We start from the raw sequence: 23,700 nt of genomic DNA, 5'->3' as shown, positions 1-23,700 counted from the left end.
TGAACAATTACATTTTATGACTCTGCATAAATGCCTTGCTTACATGGCCTCAGCATTACAGGATGCTTTTCAAGCCATCCTTTACAAGGGTATAAGCCAAATTTATTTTCTGCATGAGTTCAGACTCACTGGATGCCTGCAGAAGGGTTTGTCTTTTCTTCATTCAGAATTCCCTGATCTCCTTTCCTGGGTAGCTGTGGGATGCTCTCAGAGATGAAAGGAGTGAAAATCTTTGATTTCAGGCAGCTGCACTTCCCCTGCTGCACTACTCTGAGCTGGCAAAAAACGTGTGAGAGAAAGGAGTCTCTAGTATTCATGGAGATTGCTCTTACAGGCACCTCATTTCATCAAATTATGCACTGAAACACAACACACACAGACACACACACCCTGCCAGCTGTTCTGAAAGAAATGAGGCAAATATTTCTGTGCTAAATGAAACAAACACCATGAAGAGAACTTTGAAAGATATCCACATGAACTAGTACTGCTTCCAAAGGAAGATTTGACTGATCTTCCAGTGTGTCCTTATGCCACTGAAAATCTCTGTAAATGTCTAGGAAGGTGCCTGAGTGGGCACCAGGCTCCACTGAAGAAATCAGTTGTCATTTTTTTCACTTTTCAATTATGAGAATGTGAAGTTTGATGACATGGGGCAAAGGATTGCATGGCAGCAGCACTAGGACTGGACTGTTCCTGGCTTGAAACAAATTCCTGCACATTTTCCTGCCTGTCTGTGAATGTGAGGACTAACAGCACCCACTGTGGCTTTCAGAGTTTAAAAATTAATGAACACATACCACAAGTGAAATATAAGGGGACCTATGTATCCATATTTCAATAGAATTCAATCATGCTGTTATAATATTTACCTAGACTTCAATATTTCTGTCTGGGGTCATGAGCAGCAGATGGCACATATATATAACCAATAATTGATTCAAAAATTGATTCAAATAATTTTGCCACTTTTTGGTTTATTGAATAGCAGTAAAACCTCTTAGGACTGACAGCACCCAACACTGAAATGAATCCCCACGGAAACTGCAGCCTGAATATGACACAAATGATCTGTCTGAGCTAAAAGCTAGGCAGAAAGGTGGAAAAATTGGCATCTTTTTGTAATCAATAAATCTAACAGAAAATTACTATGTAAAACAAGGATGGATTTAAGTCTGTGGGAAAAAAGTGAATTGCATGCACAAAAAAGTCTCTTTAAGTTGCATCCTGACATGAGGATGGCACACTGCATTTACTGAAACTAGACTTATTTTTTAATACGTTTCTTCTTCAAAGTTGCCAATTTCATACTTAACACTTGCCAATGCTTAGATCATTTGAGGTAAAATTAAAGAGATTTATTTCTGTTATAAAAACTAATGTGCAAAGCTACACCTTCTGAATAAGTTGAATTCTTTAATATAAAAGTTTAAAACCAGAAATCTATAAACTCTGCAGTATTTTCTTATAGCTAAGGAAAGTAATATCCTAGATAAGAGGAAGGACTGGCTCTTTTTCCATTTCATTTTTCTATTTATTACCTTCAATTCTAGTACAATAATTATGATTTACAGAGTCATAAGTGCAATCCAGTAGGTAGGTATATAAAGCTAATAGGAGCAATGTATTTAGGAAATAGGCTGTCAAGAACTAGGGGAAAGAAATTCTGGCAACAAGAAGCCAATATCAGCTCTATACTACTTTGACAGTTGCACAGACTGCCACACAGGATTTTCAAGAATATCTGAGTGCCTGATTTATAGTGAAAGATTTCATTCTTTTGGATATACCTGTAGGGCCTGATGTGCTTAGAGTATGAGCCAAAACAACTCCCTGGGCAGGAAAAGAAACAGACTGTGTAGCAGTGAATGATGGCAGGTGAGCAGCTGCTCTGCAGAGAGACTGTAATGAGAGGTGGGGGTCTCTTGAGCCCCCAGAGCATCCAGAGTGGGCTGAGAGCAGAAAGCAGGAGATGGGAGAAAAAGGCAATACAGTAATCCAAGGATGAGCTGCAACACATCTCCCACATCTTCTCTTCAACCACCTTCCTAAATGACAATTACACAGGACAACAGATTGCAAGGATTAAGAGATGCCAGTCCCCTTGCTCTTCAAGAGATGACCCCTCCATAAAACATAATGGACTGAAACCACTGTCATATCTCAAAGAAATCAAAAATAGGATTAGAAACACCCTAATGGCTTTCAATTAACCAGCGCCCAGTAACACTGCAGCCAAGTCAGGCACTCTCACAAGAGTAAGGACTAAACAGCTGCTTCATATTAGCAGCTTCTAATATTAATCATATTATTTTATACTAGGATCACAACAAAGACTTGTCATCTAAAAAGGCAACACTCTTGGAATACAGAGCAAAACACAGAAAGCTTAGTGCCCACCAGCATCTGGAAAATGTATGTCTATGTAAAAATAAGGAATTCCTCTGTGGATCTTGAACCTACTCCTATCTCTGACCTGAGAATTTTTTTCCTCCTCTTTGTTCTCTGCCTTATCTCTCAATCCTTACAGAGGCAGTCCTTGCTGTGTGCCATGCTGGTACCAGCACAGCTCATTAGCTCTCCTCTTTAGCCCACATTTGCCAAGGTGTCAAACACAGATTAGCAATCCATAACCTCCATGCTAACATTTCTTCCTTCTTCATTTCTGTTTTCCTCTATATTAGCCAAAAGCTTTATTATAGCCCTAAAATTATAAAGAAGGCTGGGAGAGAAGAAGAGCCTGTCTATCATTGCTCACATCTCCTACCTCAGAATGGTTGTTCTGCAAAGCCACAGCTGTGTCTGGTCTCCTGTTCACCATGCCCTAGAGGGGCACTGTCTCAGTGCCATGAATCACAGGTGGGGGTCAGTGGGCAATGCCATGATCACCCATCTCTTCATCTTCCAAAACCTACCATTGGCCATTGCAGGCAACAGCCTGCTGGGCATAGTTTTTATCCTGTTAATAATTCAAAATCTGATATAAATCCAACCCACCATTACTATTTCTGCAGTGGTGCTCTAGGCTTTCTCTTCATTATCCTTGCATTATTAACCCATGCCTTCCCCTCATTCAAATTCCATGGTGACCTATAAATCTTGTCCAGTGCCAATAACATAATCACCTCTCCAAGCCATATTAATACATAATGCTGCTTTTTTTATCATCTGTTCCATCTATTTTTCCACAACTATGGAGAAATTATGACTTTATTCTTTTTCAGCCTAGTTTGATTACTAAGCCCAGTGCTTCATATATGCAAGCAAAAACCATCTTCTCAACCCCACTTAAAAATCCTTTTCAAGTCTCACTTCCAGACCTATTTGTCCAAGTTCAGTGAGGGATGGACTGACTGGTTAAACACCCATTTATCATTGTCAGCCAACTGACTTTATTATTATATTTCACCCTATTTCCCCCTGCATTTCTAGAAAGCAAAAAATTAAACACTAATCCAAAAGCATTCTAGTACAGGGTAAATATAAACCAGAAACTGAACTTTTATTATCTTCTATCTTCTTGAGAAAAAAAAATATATTTAAAACTTTCCTTCCTGCCTCCAGAGCTGAATTTCCTTTACTAAAGTAGCTTTTTTAGTAGAAAACTGCCAACACACTATTTCAGTAAAAGAACCACAAAATAGGTGGGTTTGCTGTCATTTTTGCTAATTCTGTTACCTCAAACTCCCCCAGTTTAACCCCAAAGATGTGGCCAAGAAGTTTTTTTTTTCTCCAGTGTGTTATTATATATTCAGCTATTTGATCATCTTCCTTTTTTGAAAATTCTCAACCTACTTGTGGCATACACCACATCTCCTTACATAACCAGAAGCCTTCCACAATTAGCATTCCAACTCATGTTTTCTTTAAAGCTATGGTACCCCTCTAATTCCATTATCCATAGCCTAATGAGGAAAATACCCCAAACACTACAAAGCAGTTTTCCAAAATACCTTCACCAACTTCACATTTTGTCATGACCAAAATATTATCAAAATCATTATGGCTACCTAAAACTTAATCCAAAGAAAACTCGAAATGTATAATCCTTTGTGCAGTACTCCCAGTATGATCAAACCTAGTGCAACCCACAAGCACAGTGAGCAAATGCTTCAGGAAAAGACTTGCTGACTAAGTAAACTGAATAGAGATACCCCACTAATATATCAGAATATAAAGAAAGAATAAATAAAAAATAAATTTATAATACCAATAAGTACCCCAAATTGACTAACAACTGACATTCAACCAATGATAACAAAGCAGTGGCAAGAAAAAGAAAGTGATTTTACATGGAAGTATGGTAAAATATATATTCATTTCCATTCACATATTACCAAGTAAAGCAAAAAGTGTGAATGCAATGGTGGGGTTTCAACTACAGAAACTTAAAGGCACTATCCCCCTGAAAAAAAAAACCCTACATCTCCTCCCTTTACCTTTAACCCCCTCTAACTTCTCCATAAATGCATATTATAATGAACAGATAACTCCTTCTCTGTCTTTAGCTGTGTATCACTTTTTATTCATCCAACATCTCCACCAAGGCTCCTATCTGTTCAAAGAAACATAAAATGTCAAAGTAATTTTACAATTACATATTTATAACTGTTTATCATCAGTTTTAGTGTCCAGTGAAGCTAGATATTTCTCAAGTTGATTATCTACCAAATAAATTTGTTCTCTGTTCCCGATGCCAACTTGGGCTAGACATAAAATATTCCACTCTTTCTAAGGTTTCACTTCTTGCCCACATTTACCAGTGCTAAAGTGGTTGGATTTGGTAACTTTCAATGAGACAACCATTGCTATTCATGGTTGGACAATTGATTCTGAATCATCCCTTCGAGCCTGGATTCAGAGCTGTCTCAGCAAGAGCTGTTTCCAAAGAATGCAGCTCAAAATCCTTATTTCTGAATATAGGTGCATATTTAAGTGCAGTTATTGCAAATTTAACTTAATTAAACACGGGTCCTTGAACACTTTTAAACTGCATCTGTTTGGGGCAAGATTTGTTGGTGATGTATCTAATTTCCTTCAAAATTAAACTTCACTGAAATCCTATGCACATAAACTGTCTCAGAACACTGTTTAAATGGCAGTTCTTTCTTTAGTACTGAAAATTTCCTCTTTAAGAAGAAAATAATGTATTAGCACAAAGAATAGAAATCTATATTAGAAACTGTCTTTTGTATATCATTCTCCTTTGTTATGGATATCTCCTCTGTTACTTTCATCACCTCTTTTTTTTCTTGAAGTCAGCTCATAATTTTCCAGTAGTTATATGGTCATTTATGATAATGGGCTAGAAATATATATACACACACACACATGCATAATGATTCCTTGCATGAGAATTTTAAGATCAAAGATGAGTTTTGAGTACTGACAGGGACACTGTAGTCCAAAAAGTAATGAACAGATAAATAGGTATCTTTAAAATCACAAAAGTTATGATTTGTTACTCACTGTTCAAAGGGGAAGAATAAAATTACCAGGCAGTAGATTTTTTCTTTGCTAACAATAGAAAATACTTCTTTTCATCACATCTATTTAAATTCTGGAACTTCTTGACATGGAATGCTGTGAAAGGGAAAAGCATAAAGGAGTACTAAAGAGTTTAGACAAATTCATGGAAAACAGGTAAAGGTCTGACCCATATGACAGTCCAAGCAGCTGCTGAGTAAGTCCACAACCAAGAGAACTGTCTCAGTACTTTCCTGTTGGTTTTGGTCCTCAGTCTACTGTGTCAGTGCTTGAATCACAATAGTATTTAGGCTTGTGATCTGATGGATGAAGGATGGTACTTCATTTATTGGTACTTGTTGAGTTTAATGTGTTAAGATAAATTCACTGGTTTTCCATTAGGCACATATGAAGGCTGGTTATTCTTTGTGTAAATCAAGGGCAGAGGACATCAGAGATACCTCAAACACATTACAGCCCAACAAGAGTCTTTGCTTCCTGTTTATTAAATTGATTGATTTTTGCTTAAAAACCAACAAAATATAAGAAGACATTTTTGCATCACACCTTGGCTTTAAGGTTGCCTCTTTATCTGATAATTCAGAATAAAGTACACTGTGGAGAGGAAATACTGTAACACTTCTTCTGAATCAAGCATTACAGCCACCAGCTATTCCACCTAAAGGGTAACTTCACAAGTGTGTCCTGTTAGACAAGGGAAACTGTAAAGTAAAAAAGAACCAAAGAAAAAAGCCATTTCTGTCACTGCATCAAAATGAAGGATCAAAGAAAAAAATTAATAAAAAAATATTTAAAGTAATTTCTGAGTGCTGAGAGAATACAAGCCTGTAGCACTTTCACCAGAATACCATTTCCCTACTATGGTGATACTACCAAATCTATAGACCTGAAGACTCATTTATTTGCATTAATTTAGAGTGACTAAATCTTAACAAAAAGTTTTTTCTTTTTTAAGACTCTCTGCAGGGCCATGACACATAAACACAATCCTTCAGTTCCTGTTCTGTGTAGGGGTGTTAGGCAACTGAACACAGATGGATTGTAAGCATCCAAAGCCACTTGTTTAGCAAACCAAATGTTTGATTTATTATTTTCAAGTAATCAAAGAGTACCTGCTTATTTCTTGTTCTAAGCTAGTCAGGTAGGAACTGGTATGACAGCTTTAACACTGATATTTATGATATTTATGGTCAGGCCCTGCTGGGTGGATGTCTCTGTGCACCATTGCTGCTTGAGGCAGGGGAAGCTGATAACAAAACAGGAATTGGAAAAGCAGTTTAATGTGACAAAGAGCAGAATGCAGCCCTGCCCCAGGTCCAGGTCACACGTGTGCTGTGCGGCCCCTCACCCAGATCCCTGCAGCAGCATTCCCAAAGCCTGGGACAATCTCCCCAGGGCAACTAAAGAACTGAGCTGAAATAGCAACCCTTATGAAGGACTTTAAAGGGTCACAAACACATTTTGCATGGTTCATCAGGTGCCTGGTGAGTGAACATTCAGGACCAGCCCATGCACTGTCCATTAACAGGTGTTTTTACCCCACTGCCCATTCAGGTTAAGAAAGTGCCCAGCAGAGCTACTGGGAGTCACATCCTCAGTTTTAATGAGCCACAGGATTCATGGCTCAGAAAGACACAGCCAGTGAATTGATGGGGTCACAGCATGGTGGGACTGAAGGTCTCCTAAAATTTATGCCTAAAATGCACATTAATTTAAAAAGCAGCCACTGGCATCACTTGCAGATATAGCATCCAAGCAAGCTTTGCAAGCAGATTTAACCCCTGCTGGGATAAACGTTAAGTCTCCTGAAGGAAAGTTGTATCAAAATTATGTAGCATTTAAATGCAAAACAGGACTAACACATAGATACCAAAAAGCAGATTTGTCTGCTCTGACCCACTGGAGAAAGGAAGAAGGTTTATGTAACCTGTACTGGGCTAAATGTGCTGTTACCTTAAAGTGTAAGGTAACCCAAAGGGTGAGCATTTTCTTTGTCCCATAGTCATTTATTGCACCAAAGAATAGCTGCTAGATTTTGTCAGAGCTAAATCCTGTTTTATGGGGGGATATGTGGATTTGTAGGGAGGCAGTAGCTCTAGAGTACAACTCTGTGACTAATTCTGCAGAATGGGAGCATACACTTATTTCATAGACATGTGTAATTTGATTAAAATTTCTATGTTTGATCTTCTATAAAGTAAAGGGCATGAAAAAAATATTTTTAGAACCAGATTCCCAGTGGTGACGTGTTTGTTATGTTTTACACTGGAGAAATACATTAAAACCTTGTTCTGTGTGACTCTTCAGTTGTTAAGAAAAAATGTCCTCAAATGCAGAACACAACAGAGCCAAACCCCCAGCCTTACATCCAGATGAAAACTCCTAATTCTGTCTGCCTGTAGGTTGTTATACTTACCAATATTGCAATACTTCCCTGCAAAATTTTCTTTGCAATCACATACTGTTTTCCCAGTGGAGGTAACCATCTTGCACTCTCCACCGTTCATGCAAGGATCATGAACACAACCTACAAGAAAACACAACCAAAGATCAAACCAAAGGTACAAATTATTCAAGAGAATCAGTCCATTTTAACTTACTCTAATGCATCTCCTCTATGAATATGCATTTGGGGGAAGTTTTTCTTTTTTGCTTGTCTCAGACCTACACTTGTGATACATGAAAGAAAAGGAAACTCAACTGATTTCTGCCCACTAAGGTCTGGCTCATTGTTTTCACTGCTATTGGATAATGTCAGTTATTGAAAGATACTATCAGTGAACAATAGGTAAAATGGGGGTGGTGATTATTATTACTAGTGGTGATGGCATTAATACTTCTTTCTCTACTGAGGGTTCTGCCAATTCCAGGCCTGCCACTGAGCTCTATTAGAATTTGTAATAACATATCTATTCTATCTATATAGATATAACATATATATAGATACAACATATCTAATTATGTATCTATAATAACATATCTAGCTCAGTTAAATATTCAAGATCTGTGATTGGGAGGTATTAAGTCCTATCAAATTTCCCAACTCTCACATGGAATCAAAATGTCCTAGAAAGCCACTGACTCTCCATACTTTATTTTCCAGTTACATAAGGTGGGAATAAGAGCACTTACATATTTCAAAGGGCTTTTATGTAACTTATTTGTACTGTATCTTACTTGTGGGCAGGGTCAAAGTTAGCCAGACTGAGCAATGGAACAGCCATACTAGAGCACAGATAGAGGTGAGGCACATGGTTTGCCTCCCAACATCTCTCCTCCAAATCAAAAATGCTGTGCTGGCTTCTTCAGATGGGTGACAACCCAAAGTGGGCACAGGATATGTCCTGTGCTGGCTGGCCAGGGTGTTGGGTTCCTGGCAGCCCCTAAGCAAGGAGGAGGCTTTATAATGTAAGCATCACCCCTGCCAGAAATGGGCCAAAAATCATGGAGACTCTGAGGCCAAGGCAGACTTTATGGGATCTTGGAGGTGGATAAAATTTACATGCTGGCAGTTTAAGAGTGGGATGGGCTTGGAAAGAAACACAGAGGCAAAGCAGCAATATGAAATGATTATTGGTGTGTAGAGGGTGCCTGTGAAGTAGGTCATAGTTTTGGAGAAAAAAATTTACCACTTCTACTATATAACCTGTTGTATATTCTTACATGTCTCTTGAAGAAAACACTGAGGTGTATCCCTAAAACTCATGCTAATGCATACATTTGCTTCCTCAAATAAGGATAAACACACTGAAGGAATTTCCTGGGTCAGTATAACCACACTCTCAGAAAGGAAAGGTAAAATATTGTCTTTTAGAGAGGGAATATGAACTGCATTGGGTGTGTAACACCACTCAGGCTTTGATACCCTCACTGTCCTTTATCCCATTCCATGCAGAGCTACAGCTGTGGTACAAATAGTGCCTTACTTTTGTGTTCCACACGCCTACACTCGATCTGGCTGTTCACACACAGGCACTGCTCCACTGCTCCTTGTTGGACTCTTGACCAGCTCACACCCACATCAAAGAATTCATAGAGGCTGTTGTCAAAACATTTCTCTGAAACAAACAAGAGAAGCTTTCAGATGTTATTTCTTGCAAGAAATAGCACCACAATCTCTGTTATCATTCCCTGTTCATCCCCTTTTTCCTGTTGAGCAGATGCATGTTTGTTGACAGTGCTTCTCAAGCCTCCATGGTGTGGAGGCACTGAGCTAGTAGAGCAGCAGCTCCAGGAATCTCCAGGAACCTCAGGACAGAGATGGTTTTCTCCTGAAGCCCTGTGAGCAGGAGAGCATCACAGTACCCAGTATGTGCATGTACAGAAGGGATAAGGCATCACATGAAATTGTGCTGCTTTTTCATGTCTCTGTGTATTGCCTACTAGATATTAGTAATTTCCAAACATGTAAGGGTTATTTGAATCTTTAAAACAGCAAAGGAAGGGAAAGAGGCTTTTTGTGTTTCCCATGGTCAGAACATACTTGGATTTATAATTGTACAGTCAAGCTATTTTCAGTTGTCCTGTCAGGAATGGATTGTCTGTCACAACCATTTGGAAATCCTCCCACACAAACATTCATGCTGCAGTGGTCTGTCCCATCACAACAGCACTACCTTTTCATTGAGCAAACTTTAATGAGCTCTACTTACTATTCATATTTCATGTTGTAACACTCATGGTAGAAGATACTTACTGAGCTGACAGTCCTCTCCTGTGAACTCCTCAGGACAGGTACAGTGGTACATCCTATGGTTGTGAGTGACAGAACAGGTCCCTCCATTTTGGCAGGGGTTGTCTGCACAGTAGTCTAGAGAGGCACATAAGGAGTTGTTAATAAGTGTGGTATAAGTCATTCTTTGTCCTTTTGGCTCCATGTGCCATTTTGGGTCTATGCTCAGGGGGTTTAATACCACCTATTAATGTAAAACAAAGTTTGTCCAACCAATTGACAGTGGGTTTGTTTCCAGCTGTAAAACACCTGGAAGCATATTTATCCAGCTTTTAAAAAACATATGGTAAATCACTGAGCTGAACCTTCACCCACCCAGACTAAGTTGTGTGAAGGAGGTAGGTCCAGGCACACCTGAAGTCAGCAGAGCTGACACTGTGGTGAGGAAGAAGATGGGACAGGTGCCCACAAGATGGAGCTGTGCCTTTTCACTGGGGAGGGAGGAAGGCTGCAGAGCTGCCCCTGCCTGGCTTCCTGCCCTGCAGCCTTTGCAACATCCATGGGATCATGCATCTCCTTCAAACTGCACAAAGGACAGCCCTCGACAGAAGAACTTGCAGTGGGATTTTGGGTTATGTCTGAAGCTAATGGACAGGTGGATCAGGGGAAAATAATAAAGCAAATAATAAAGCACATCCAAGTAAATCATGCCAAGAAAGATGAAAACTGGACCAGCCTAGCATATCTCCATTTACTAGGGAATTTTCAGAATGATGGGAAAATGTGGTGAGAGAGGAAGTAGGTGACAGGACAGCTCCTGCAATAGAAGCTTTACTTGGGAATGTGAAATGTAGAAGTAGTAAGAGCCTTGCTGGTCAGGAGTGTTGCAGATTTCAGGCAGTGCTGAGGGATGTATCTCCCTGAAGTTAACCAACAGCATGCTTACATCTGCTCCAGAGCTGGCTCAGTAGCTTGTTGCATTCAAATCTTCCTTTTAATGCTACTCAAGCTCTGCTGGGTCATCTCCAGGGTTACTCAGTCCAGGTGCTTCTTCAGCCAGGCAGTGTGTCCTGAGCATGGGATGGGACATGTAGAGGCACAGGCACACAAACAGGGCTGAAGTGAAGCACAAAGGGTGCAGCCTGAAGGTTGCTACAGCATTGTAAATCTGAGGCTCCCCTGCAGGGATCAAAATATTTACTTCAGAAGACAGTGATGTAATTCCTATCAGATAGCAGGTCTGGGTGTATTCACCAGTAGTTTCAATCCAGGATAACATCAAGGGAAAGCAAGTAAAGTCAGTGACATTCCTACTCTTCCTGCTGTTGATAGTTATGAAACTTCTAGTGCCACGATGTTTCCTCAAAGGAAAATCATGTATTTCCTATTCCCACTAGATCCAAACCATGACTTGATCTCCATGCCATCTTCTGCTTTAACAAGTGCTCATGAAATTTTTTGTACTTGTTAAATCTGCAAAAAGCACTTCCACTCATTCATTTCTTTCTCAATCTGTCCCTAGCTGCATTCCACCCACCACTCCAGTCTGACCTTCCAGGCATGTTCTGTGCTGCTCCACATCTTTCCTGGAGTCCAGGAACAACTTCTGTTCATCAGCAGATGGACAGTCTCAATTCCCAGTGGGGAATCCTGCCCACTATTCACTATCCACTAACTGGGCAGTGCCAAGCCTAAAGCAGTGTCTAAAGCCCCCTCATGGGTAAAACACTCCATGCCTGCTAGCTCTCATCTTGACTTCAGCTTCACCTCTCTGAGCCTCTGCTCATTGAGCAGCAGCCTTGTCTCACCTTTCTGCCCACATTTCCCATCAAAAACTTTCTGTTATTGCCACCCACCTTCCTCAGAGCTCCTCCTGGGATGATGCCTCAGCCTCCTGCCTGCCCAGCCCAAACTACTCCACTCCTTCTGTCCATCAGTCCAGAGAGAGCTTAAAAATACTGTCTGGCAAATTTCTCCCCCATGGTTGGCTCTCTCTGGGGTTTTGGCCATTTGTCCAAGATTTCTAGACATTCAGGGAAGTAGTCCTATGAGACTGCCCAAAATCTGAAGTCCCACCTCAAGGGGCATTTCACATTTATGGATATTTGTACATATATGTGAGCTGTGAATGCACAGCCCAGCTGGCCCACATTTAAAGATCAGCACTGTCCAGTTTGATTACTTATTTCATCCACAGCAGGCAAACTTTCCTTCTTTTGCTTCAAATTCCCTTCATCCATTATATTGCTTTTCCTTTCACCCTTGTCATAAGCCTGTTCTCTTTAAGCTATGGTTAATGATCTGTGAAACATTTCCCAAGTACAAATTCAGTGCTTGCTGCTTAAAAATAAAGCTGACTTACATTTAAAAATAAAATAACAGACAAAACCCTTTTATTTAATTTTTTCAAATTCTAAATGCTTCTAGAAATAAAGGGGTTATATTTTATTTTGCAACAGCCAGCAATGATCTCTCCCAGCTACCCTATCCTTTTTCTCTTTCCTTTCCTCTCTCACATGTATAACTCTCTTTTTCCTTTTTTCTTCCTTTCTTCTTTTTTTTTTAATTTTTTTTTTTTTTTTTTTTTTTTTTTTTCTTTTTTTTTTTTTTTTCTTTTCCTTTTTTTTTTTTTTTTCTGGAGGAAAACCAGTAGCCAGGAAAAGCCCTCACTGGTGTTAGAGATACCCTGGCAGGCAGACAGGGCAGCTTTCTTGTTCCACCCCACCCTATCCAACACTGTTGTGGGTAACAGGCAATAATGAGCCAGGAAGCCCAGAAAGGCCTGCAGGCAGCCAGATGTCTGTCAGGATAGTGGTGATGGGCAGACAGGGGGACAGATATGGCACAAGGCACCCCCAGATGTGTAACACTAGGCTTGGACAGCTCTTTCAGCTCCTGGAAGAGTCCCCTTGAGTCATTGAGCTGTCACCATCACAGTGAGTGTTTCGCTGGAGGATTAAAGCAGTCACAGGTCACAGCTGCCAACATTTTAAGCTCTGGGAAGCCACTGATGAATAAATTCAGCCCTCATAACCTGACTCTTGTAAGCCTGAGCTGCCCATAGAGTCTATGTTCATGTCTGGCACACTTGCATTACAAAGTTGCACACATTGCTGCTTGTTTTGGGGCTAGGTCACTGGCCTCTGATCTACTGTTAATCTGTTTAAAGCCAGGCTGGAAAATAATTTAAAGTAGCTGCATTTAAAAAGGTGATGCTGTGCACTGCTTCATTTTAGACTGTCAGTGTGATGCAGCTAACTTGGGTTTTTAAGTGCCCTGGCAGATTGCAATCAGCTTGGCAATAACACTCCTGACACTGTGGAGAGCTCCCTGCAAGGGGCTGGTGAAAAAAGCCCTTCCTTTGAAAGAGGGAAGTGAATATCTAAGGCTTTGGTCATATCCTGCAGACTAAATAAGATGTGTCTCATTTGAAAAGAGTGAGATGGCAAAAAGAGGAACATGATCACATTCAGACACAGATCCAAAAAAGGCCTCAGGGGCATCAAGTTCAACCAGTGCAATGCCTGGTTTTTCAAGCTGGTCTGTGGCTGTATGAAATGAGAATTTATATATATTCCTTATAAAATGGAATTCCCCAGCATGAAGCTCATGAAGCATGGAGCCAGGGATACAGAGATAAGCAAAAGCCAGTGACTGAGGGACTGCTGATGCATATTCCCAGGTGAACTTTCACCCAGTGTGTCAATTAAAGTGACTTTTATATATTAAGGTGACTTTCCCCAGACCTTGAGTTCCCCTTTCAGACAGACTTTCACAATGAGGTAATTGTAGCACTGTGGTGACCACATGAAGCCACAGAGCTGCTCAGCTAAGTAATCCTTTCATTATCCCTCAGGATTCCTGCAATGAACATGTCTGGCCTCTTGTCTGCTCTGACACAGCCCAAAGCTCAAGGAAGTCTGGGTTTGAGATCTGCTCTTTGCCATGAGATCTCAAGAAAGGAAAGCTGGAAGTGATGCCTGTGTGTTTTACAGGGTGTCAAATGTTTCTGTGCCTTCTAAAAAATGAACTGGGCAAACAGACAGAAGATGCAGCTGTGTAAATGAGGGGAAAGCTAAAGGGCACATCCAAGCCATGAGGGAGGAGAAGATGATCACCTTTGTGTTTGGCTCCAGCAGGAGTTTGGATTTCCATGCTGGCATTACCATAATTTCTCTCCATGGCTTCGAGTGAGTCAAGAGAGAGTGAATTAAAGACTGTGTGATATTCAGAGATTAATGCTATGGTTGTGCAGAGTCACAGAGGGATTATGGAAACAGCTGATGTGAAGGCTTGCTTCAAAATAAATACACAAATGAAAGCTGCACTGTCCCTCCTTGCTGTGGGTAGCAAAGTAGGAGCCAGGGATGTGGAACAAGTCAGCAGTGGCTTTCCTTACCTGAGTGATCTCTGGGCTGCAGTTTACAGTGTCCCCATCTCCTGTCCCGGTCAAAGTTATGTGTTGTTGAACACCTGGAAAAACCAAAGGTGCAGCTTAGTGGATCTTTAACAAGCTGGATGTTTGCACTAAAACTGGAAATTCATGCTTGTTTTTTTTTTTTTTCTTTTTAATTAGCATCAGTTTCATTCAAATTCTCTTAAGAGCAGAGGAAAAATATGCTTTCTTTGGTTAAAGTTGTTCTGCTCCTCTTCTCTCAAATTAAAAACAGATTGAAAATAAGATGAAAACGCATGACCTGGGATTTCAATGAATGCTTCAGAAAAACCCAACATTCTATTCTTTCTCTTTCTGGGATTAGAAAATGAAAGACAGAAATAAAAAACAAAACCAAAGCAAATAAATTATTTCTTCTTTACTTATTACAAAACAAGCAGAACAGGACCCAGCCCATTTTTGATGCCTGACAGTTACTGTAATAATCTGTGGAAGCAGGAGAATGTCCACAAAGGGACTTTTCCCTTTCAGTGACTAACATATTTCACTGCTTTCAGACTCAGTTCCTTTAAAACTTTCTTATTCTGGAACTTGCAAGATGAAATGAGGAAATAACTCATTGTGGTGATTTCCAAAGGCACAGATAAAACCTCTCCTTTTTTCAGAGCAGAGGACTGAGTCCTGCACACCCTCCCTGGTGGTCTGTTATCTCAGTGTGTTTTGTCAGGCTCAGAGCACTCCCAGGAGCACTGAGCTGCTGTTCCTCTTCTGCAGGAGTACATTGGAGGCTTCCCCAAGGACACACAGTGAGCTGAACTGAGGCTGAACCTTGGAGGTCCATGTCCTGTCCCAGTGCACCATCCACTAAAACATCCTCCCTAGCCAGTTATAATGCAGAATAATTGATGCCAGCTCCATGACATGAGAAGACACTGGAGTTAATTCAGTGTGCCTGATGATCTGTTTTCATTATGCATGGTTTTATCATTCCTTCTGTGATCAAATTCTGAAATTTGAAAAGACTGAAATTTCAAAGACTGAAATTTTATTGTGGCTCATGTCTACATTTTAACTGTCCTATTTTCCTTCTTAATTAAATGCTATGTGGTATTTAAAATGCATAATCCCTATGGAGAATCTGAATAGGCCATATATATTAAGTTTTGTGACCTCAATTATATAAGATGCACTAAGAGAGGTCCTTGGCAGTCTGGTCCACATTAACATGGCACATACTTAGAGAGGCTGTTCACTCACAGGAATTAAGGCTGATGCAACTGCTGGGAGTTGATGGAAATTCCTCAAAGATCCTTTGGTGGGAAGTGGATTGTGCTTTCTTTAAAGGGTGGTCTAGTATGCATGAGAAGGAAGATGAGGAATGAGTTTAAAGTGTCCTCAGCCCTGCTTGTGTCACTGTCCAGCAGCAGCCAAGTTCTAAGCAAATAGGAATCTCAACTTTTTTCATCTTAAAAGTGGATTTTTTTATTATCAGGGACCCTGACAGAGGTTTCTTCTACCAGGTCTCCACAAACCAGTGGTCCTCCCTCTCTATGCTCTCCACAGCCAGTCCTTCCCTATTGCCTTGCAGTGAATACAACAGGGCTGGTGTCCCCTTGTGCTGCCAAGCTGCCTCCTTGGTGCCAAGCTTTTGCCCAGTGACACAATCCTTTAATGTCTTTTACCATAGATCTCACCCTGTGAGAATCTCAGCTCATCCTCAAAGCTATTTCACTTGTCTCCCTCCTTTTCTTTTAAAAATGTTTGCCTGATTGGAGTCTTACCAAAAATATGGTGACATTTCAGTCCTGTGGAATGTTACCTCCAGCAGCAAAACCAACCCAATGACCTTATTACTTCATTATGCTATTAGCAAATGTGCCCACACTCAAAATTGATGGGATAGCAAATATTTTTGCATCAGCTTGTTATATAAAATTGTTAACATGAAAGTGAAGATATGAAGACAGAGATACTGAACTAACTAACTAATTGAACTAACATAAAAGTCCACGGGATTGATTTAAATAACATCTTAAATCCAAACATGGTAAATAACATGAGAATGAAAAATAAAAGAGTGTGTCACAGGTGAGGCCCAACTGCCATGATAAATGGAAAGCAGGCTGTTTTCCCACCAGGGGCATAGGCAGCTGTAACAATAGGATGTTTTGGAGAACAAACAAAGCCCCAGGCCAGAGACACAGGTGTAAGGAAAGAGCTTTGCCATCACACCTGGTGTTCTCACTATGTTTGAGACTTAGAGATTACCTGAGAACTTTTTCGATGTTGTCCTGACCATGAGACATGGCCAGACTTTGCCTGACAACACCAGACCAACCACTTCCAGCTGCAGGGAAATTCAGAACCTGATGCTTAACATCTCCCAGCTCAGCCCACAGGTGCTTCTCCTTTCCAGGACTGTCATAAACTCCCCACCTCGTAATCCAGCTGGCCAAAAAGCTGCCCTCTGCACTGTTCCCAGTCTGTGGCCAGCATATCAAAAGCCATCTTCTTGTTTCCAGGGAAGATGGTAAAATCATGTCCTTCCTACACAGACCTAAGCTCACCCTTGCACATCCAGAACCCAAGCACAGGATAAGGCTCCTGCAGGGTATGAGTCAACACCTTCCACTTTATAGCCAAAATCTCAGGCAAGGTCTGCTCCTGCCATTCCCCTTGAGCAGAGCCTGAGGAGCCCATGCCAGCCTGGGACACAGGCACAGGGGCTGGCAGCTTCCTGCAGCCACAGCTTGGTCCACTTCCAACCACCTCCTTCCTTTTGCTCCCATGAGTGTTCACTGCACTCACATTTTGTCTCTCCCTACACTGCTCTGTCTTTCTGGAGGTACCAATGAAATTCAGTAGCAATTCCAGATTTTATTTTTTCTCCTCAGCACAAAAGGAAAATTTACACTGCATCTTTAGCAAGATATAATGTAAGACTTGGTAATAGGCCACTAAAAGGAAATTTATCTGTGAAAACACATTATAATTAAGGTGGAAAGAAATACAGGATGCTGCTAAAGGTAGTCTGTTATTTAAATAGTGCAATCATTTTGTCTTCTTTCCTGTATTTTCAATAATTATTTATAAAGATACAACTTGTTTGTTGCTCTCAAAGTAGGGACAGCTTTCTAAGGCTAGGAACATATTTATGTTAAAATACAGTATCTGTGTCATATATAGTTTTAGAAAACATAAATCTAAAGCAAATTTGAGTCTGCACTGTGAAGTCCTCCCTGTAGTCCTGACCCAAAGTATGACTTGAGGACGGAGGGCATGGACTGAAGTGAGTCAGTGCTCTCCTGGTTGGGTTTCCTGGAATTCAGCAGCAGTTTGGACCCAGCCTCCCATCACCCCTTACCAGCAGCTTGCAGGAGCAGGCAGGGCACAAGCCTTGCCCTCTCCTGCTGCCTGCCAGGCCCTGGGATCAGATATTCAGTGTAAGCCCAGCCTGGGTTCCTGCCAAGTCACACAAAAAATGCACAGAGCAGGTTTCCCAACTGCTCTTCAGGGCTCTTTTCCCGGCATCTCTGTGCCTGAAGTCACACATTAAGTTGCTTTTAGCTTATGAGTGATGAGTAAACAGTGGTCAGAAGGTCACCCATAGGGTGAAATGGTCTGTCAAATTCAAATAACTCCAGCTGTCCTCCTCTTTGTCTCCCTGCTTGTAAATGGCTTTTAAAAAGTCGGAAGCGAAGGAGCAAGTGGTTCAAGGTCAACTCTAAAGTGTGCTCAGCCTTGGACCCCATCCATTCCCAGGTTTTTCCATTTCTCTGGCTAAAAACAAATACACAGTGTCATGTATTAACAGGATCCCTCTTAAGCATTGCATGAAATTAAGTGGGTACTGAGGTCAAACTCTTTGTGGCTACAGTTCATCAAAGATAGGAGTCAAACTGGTAAATTATTCCAACTCCCTTTCTTTAGTTAAGATAGTCTGAAATTCTTGTTTCCTGGGGGCTTTTAATGGCTGGGCTGTATTGGTGGATATTGAGGAAATTTTGAAGTGGTTTCCTTGCCTGAAGCTTGGTGTCCATTTGTGTGAGCAGGTTTGTGTTATTTTGTTTACATTAGACCAGCACTTACACTTGAAACAGATGTTGTCATCAGAAAGACACCAACAGATAATGAAAAAATTAGACAGTCCAGCATAAAAAATGAGAGTTCTGGCCTGCCTGGGCAAGTAAAATAAACTGTAAAATATTATCTCTGCTCTGAAAATAGGCAAGTGTTTGCCTTTCACATGGCTCATCTGGGCATAATTTTCACATTATTGGTACCCATATATTCTCTGCATTGCTGCCTTTGACTCCAGTTAATCTATGCCTATCATATGAGTTTGTCTGCAAAGTTTATGATTTTTATTCAGGGCTTTAATTCAGTAGAGATCCCACCTGACTTCCCCTACCCCAAAAACGATCACAAATACTTCTAAAAACTTCTGCAAAAGTAAAAGAGTAACCTTTGCCCAAAAGAAGGAGATCTGGCCTCAAACACACTAGTGGAATAAATCATTAACCAACAAACAGGAGTAATACCTCTCTTCTTAGTACTGCACTGTCCAAAGGGTTCTGGTGCCAATCTGGATAGAAATTAGAGACATGGGGGTGGGGAGAAAACAGCTTTCCCCAGAAATCAGATGGTCTCTGCTGCAGTCTCAGCCTGCACAAATCCCTTCACCAAGTGTCCTCTCTTGCAGGTGTCTGTGTCTCTCCTCCCTCAGCAGTTTCTGCCAGGTCATTCCATCATCCCTGCTTTTTCTGTACAAGCTGTCACTCATGCAAATTGCAGTTCCAATGGGAAGGGCAGCAAGGAAACATTTCTTCAGTTCCTGAATTTCTGCAGTTCCTGAGCCTCCTGTGGCTGTGGAAACCCAGAGCCAGGGCTCCCTTCCCCTGGACATGTCTGACCCCAGGGCCTGAGTGCCAGCAGCAGAACTGCACCAGTCTCCTTGGGCACAACATCAGCTCATGCTAATTATTCCAAAAGCAAGATTAAAGCACTAAAAGGATGACATTTCATTTGAATGCTGTTTTCATTTATGAGCAATGTCAACTTACCATTTCTTTCTGGAAAATGAATTTGATAAACACCTGTGATAAAGCCTTCCACCAAACCGGAAAGGAAATTTGCATACATGCCCATCCTCTGTTACCACTGAAATACAAATATAAAATACTCATAATGCAGCTGAAAACCAACCCACAAATTATAGTACATACTATTATATGAAATTATGAAGATAGATATCTGCAAGTTTTTCAGCTGTACTCTGGACTTTGTGTCTCTGCAATGTCTAGTGCATAAGAAGAAGTTTAAAATGCTAAATAATGACTGAATCAACAAAGATTAATGGACTCTGCAGTGGAACAAAAATCTCCGATCATTTCAGTTCAGAATATACTGCCATTTCTGGTACAGCAAATGCCAATTATATTCATTAATTGCAATTATCATTTCTAATTATGTAGTATTGTAATTGCATATTAAAATAATTTCTGAAGTTGTATCCTTTCAGGCTCTATATCACATTGTAATATCTCTTCAAAATAATTAAGGAACCAGACAGTACAAACTGAAATAGAAACAGTCAGGAGGAAGAAAGTTTTAAAGCTTGGGGGTAGAGAGAGAATGTTGATTATAACACCTTCCCTTTGGGATAAGCAAATTCCTTACAAGTGGGGAGAAACTGATGGGACAAGTGTAAAAAGGGCAAGTTTTATATCTGCCATATCAGTGATGGCAGTCTAAGGAAGGATGGTGGGAGTTTAAGGAAGGCTAGTGGGAGTCTATTAGAAAAAATCCTGCAAGATGAGTCTTGAGAATGAGAGAGGCTGAAGACAAAAAAGACAATGAAAAACTGTCAGAGCTTATTTAACCATTAAACTAAGAGTAATCTTAAAAGAAATCCCAAGGTCTGAATGGGAAGCCAACCACTGCTGTAAGAGAGCAATGGGGCACTCAATCACAGTGGCAGCACAGCACATTTCCATTTCTCACACACAATGTACCTCTGCTCCTTGTCCTGGGCTTACCCCTCCCATGATGGCTGGGGCTCCTGCACACCCTCACAATATCTGCTAACTCTCATGAGCCCAGACATCTCAAAGAGCTGCTGAGGTCACTTATTGGCATTACAGAAAAAATAACCTATCCCTGTGGTCCAACCTATCCCTGTGGTCCAACCCCTTCTTCACCAGCTGGAATTATGTCACTCCATCAGCCCTAACTGCCTCCTCCTCTATCAGTGTGAAACAGCCACTGCCATCCCCTCTGCCATCCCCTTGTCAATCCCAGTTTCCATTCTCTGAACTAATTAGGCAAATATTTCAATATCAACTTTGTCTGATACCTCCCAGCATAAGCAGGCAGGAGAGCTGTGAAAATATCTCCCCATTCAGAAGATACATTGCATCCCAAAGGCTGTTACAACCTATAGAGCCACTATTAATGGCTCAACAAATTTAACATTTAACAATAAAAGCACAGGATGATAAAAGCTTTAAAAATGGAAACCGCAACACTCTCTCACAGCCAGCATGTCTGATCATTGTTGCCACCAGAACTAATGCAACCCAGAAAGCTGCATGCAACTCAAACCCTTCTCCCACAGAGACAGAGGGCCAGGGTAGAAACTGTGCATACAAAACCTGTGCATACAAAAAGTACATGTGCTTGAAAGTTACAGGGCAGCTGAAGATCTGATTAAAGGTTGTTTCACATCTCCAGTAACCTTGTGAAATAATACAAAGCTGTGCCAGCTCAGGCAAACTAAATCCCATCAGCACCTTCCCATTAATCTGCACCTGAAGGAAAATTACCTGAGATTCCTGAACTAATCTCAAATTCCCCTTTAAACAGAGATTAATATTGGCATAACCATTCTATAATCCTTATTCATGTTGAAACAAACACAGGTTTCCTACTGACTTGCACAGCAAGGACACAGACAGGCAGAGCATTTCTGTTGGATTTGACTCAGTACCTTGTGGGCCAGTGAACCCATGATTTGAGCCTCTTCCTGCCCCAGATTTGTGGTGCTATAAAGAGAAAAAGAGAATGTGGATTGGAGACACAAATTCACTCTAGGAACCTTACTACAGGTAAAAAGCTACTTTCCAGGGTGCCCTGAAATTGTGTTTCTGCCAATGATTCTGAGAAAAATCTTATTTGCTTGTGATTTTTGGTGGGGCACAGTCTGGTGAAAGAGGGTAGATAACATGTTAACTCTTGAAAGTGCCAGCTAAACCAGAAAAACCCAGCACAACACAACAAAGGCCAAATCTCTGCTCCACTTTATCTTTCTGCTGCCAAGGGACACATCTCCTATTTCTCTCAGTGGGAAGCACACATGCATTCTGGGGCCAGTTCACAGTTACAAATAATATCCCAACTTTTGCCTTTTCCTGCTACTTAGCTGTGTCCCCAAGGGCATTAGTTACAAAAGCAGCTTCTAACTGTATTTGGGTTTGCCAATCAGCAAGGCAAAGAGCACTAGGCTGAGCTGATTTTAAGCCACAGGAAATAATAAAAAAAGGATAATACACATAAAATACTGCTGCCACCAAAGGTGTTGTCGATTGAACTGTAGCAAAAAAAAAAAAAAAAAAAAAAAAAATCACAAAGCAGTCAAAGAAACGCACATCATGAATATAGAAATGGACAGGGAAGATAAAAAGTGGGGGTTAAGAAAAAGCTATTGCTAAAATATATAGAGAGGGCTTGAACAGTTCTGAGGAAAGAACAGTTTTTACTCTCTAAACAGACTCTGCCACCACCAAGCAAGGGCTGCAGCCAGGGATGATCTTTACCTAGAACATGAGCATTCCTCTCTGCTCCCACATGTGATATCTGAGGACATACTTTAGTAAGTCTCTGGAATAGTTAGGATTATAATATCATCTAAGTGTATCTGAGCTAGTTGTAACCCAGCTAGAGAAATAAGGCTGATCTTAAGGCCACAATGCTGACCAAAGGCAGCAGGGGACTAACTGTCCTGCTAGTCCATGGTAGATGCCAGGCTGTGATGGGGTTTAAGAAACTAGCAAACTCAAACCATCACAGCCTGCTCAGCAGAGTGCTTGATGTGCTTGGCAGACATACCCCCAAAAAAAGACACAAGATACATGATGCAAAAACACTGAGGGTTTGGCATGGAAACAAGGAGAATACTGAAAAGAAGCAGATAGCCACCTGAGCTGGCCTGTTCAGCTGGCAGACAGCAGCAATGCCTGGCAGAGCAGCACTCTCCCTCCACACTACTGCAAGTACCTGCTGGTGTCAACACATTTCTGAGACACATTTTTAAAGCATTTCCATTTCTGTGGTACTTCCTCCCCTCCCATTCCTCCTCCATAGCAAGGCATGGATATAAGCAATTGCTTTAAACAGAGAAAGGTACAGCACAGCTACCCCTCAGTCCCCCCTCAGTGAGCACTGCTGTCAGCCTTCATCTGGATAATCCTTTTGTTTTCCCTCTGAATCTCTCTTTCCCTGGGTCTGTTCAGTGGCTTCACTCATCCAACCCCCAGGCAAGGTCCTGCCAGGCATCACAGAGCTGCAGCACCTCTCTGAAGGAGAAGAATCACTCACCATCCTTGCACAGCCACTGCTCAGACTCAGGGCCAAGACAACAGCAAGAGGAGCACAGACTCTCATCTCTGCTCTCCTCTCATGAAGGTTTTGCCTGGCAGAGGAAAACTTCCAGGGCTGGGCTGGGCTGAAGCAGGAGGGTGAATCAGGAATAAGCTTTCACAAGGGACTGTGATTTACTTGACTTTAGGGTATTTTAGTTTTTTTAAGTAAGCAGAGCTGTTATCGCTGTTAATCATTAATGTATTTGTGGGTAGAAGGGAATGCCCTAGAGAGAGACTCTCCCTAAAGCAGCAGGAGAGAAGAGTTTACAGAGTGCCTGACCCTTGGAGATGGTCCCTGGTGTAATCAGCAAGCACTGAAGGGCAGCTCCAGAGAAGCTGATCCAATGCTCTTTGTAACTAGTGCTGATTTATCATCTGGATGTTTCCCTCCTCTTTCTCTTCAGGAGCTAATTAAAAGCACAGTATAGCAACAACAAGGAGCTCCAAGTAAGCCCACTCAGGAGATGGCATTGCATTGCAAAATATGGGCCAGATCAATGCCAATA

At 41.2% G+C, this 23,700-nt stretch overlaps 1 protein-coding gene across 2 annotated transcripts in view; it reads right to left on the bottom strand.

Moving 5' to 3' along the window:
- Positions 1-23,356, bottom strand: part of HGFAC (HGF activator) — a 39,614-nt gene extending 16,258 nt beyond the window's left edge. Inside the window, exons 1-7 of one of the 2 annotated variants that reach the window (XM_079305880.1) lie at positions 23,151-23,356; positions 21,544-21,598; positions 19,619-19,715; positions 14,559-14,632; positions 10,184-10,297; positions 9,414-9,545; positions 7,904-8,014 (exon numbers count right to left, since the gene is read on the bottom strand). In XM_079305880.1, the coding sequence (XP_079162006.1) occupies positions 7,904-8,014; positions 9,414-9,545; positions 10,184-10,297; positions 14,559-14,632; positions 19,619-19,715; positions 21,544-21,598; positions 23,151-23,216 (649 nt within the window). In that variant the 5' untranslated portion in view covers positions 23,217-23,356. The remainder of the gene's footprint in view (positions 1-7,903; positions 8,015-9,413; positions 9,546-10,183; positions 10,298-14,558; positions 14,633-19,618; positions 19,716-21,543; positions 21,599-23,150) is intronic. The other variant, XM_079305879.1, reaches the window with a different exon arrangement.
- Between the last annotated feature and the right edge of the window lie 344 nt (positions 23,357-23,700).

This window comes from Erithacus rubecula (genome assembly GCF_903797595.1).
Source record: "Erithacus rubecula genome assembly, chromosome: 5".
Lineage (NCBI taxonomy): Eukaryota > Metazoa > Chordata > Aves > Passeriformes > Muscicapidae > Erithacus > Erithacus rubecula.
The sequence above is the reverse complement of the archived record's forward strand: the minus strand, read 5'-3'. Positions and strand labels throughout refer to the sequence as shown.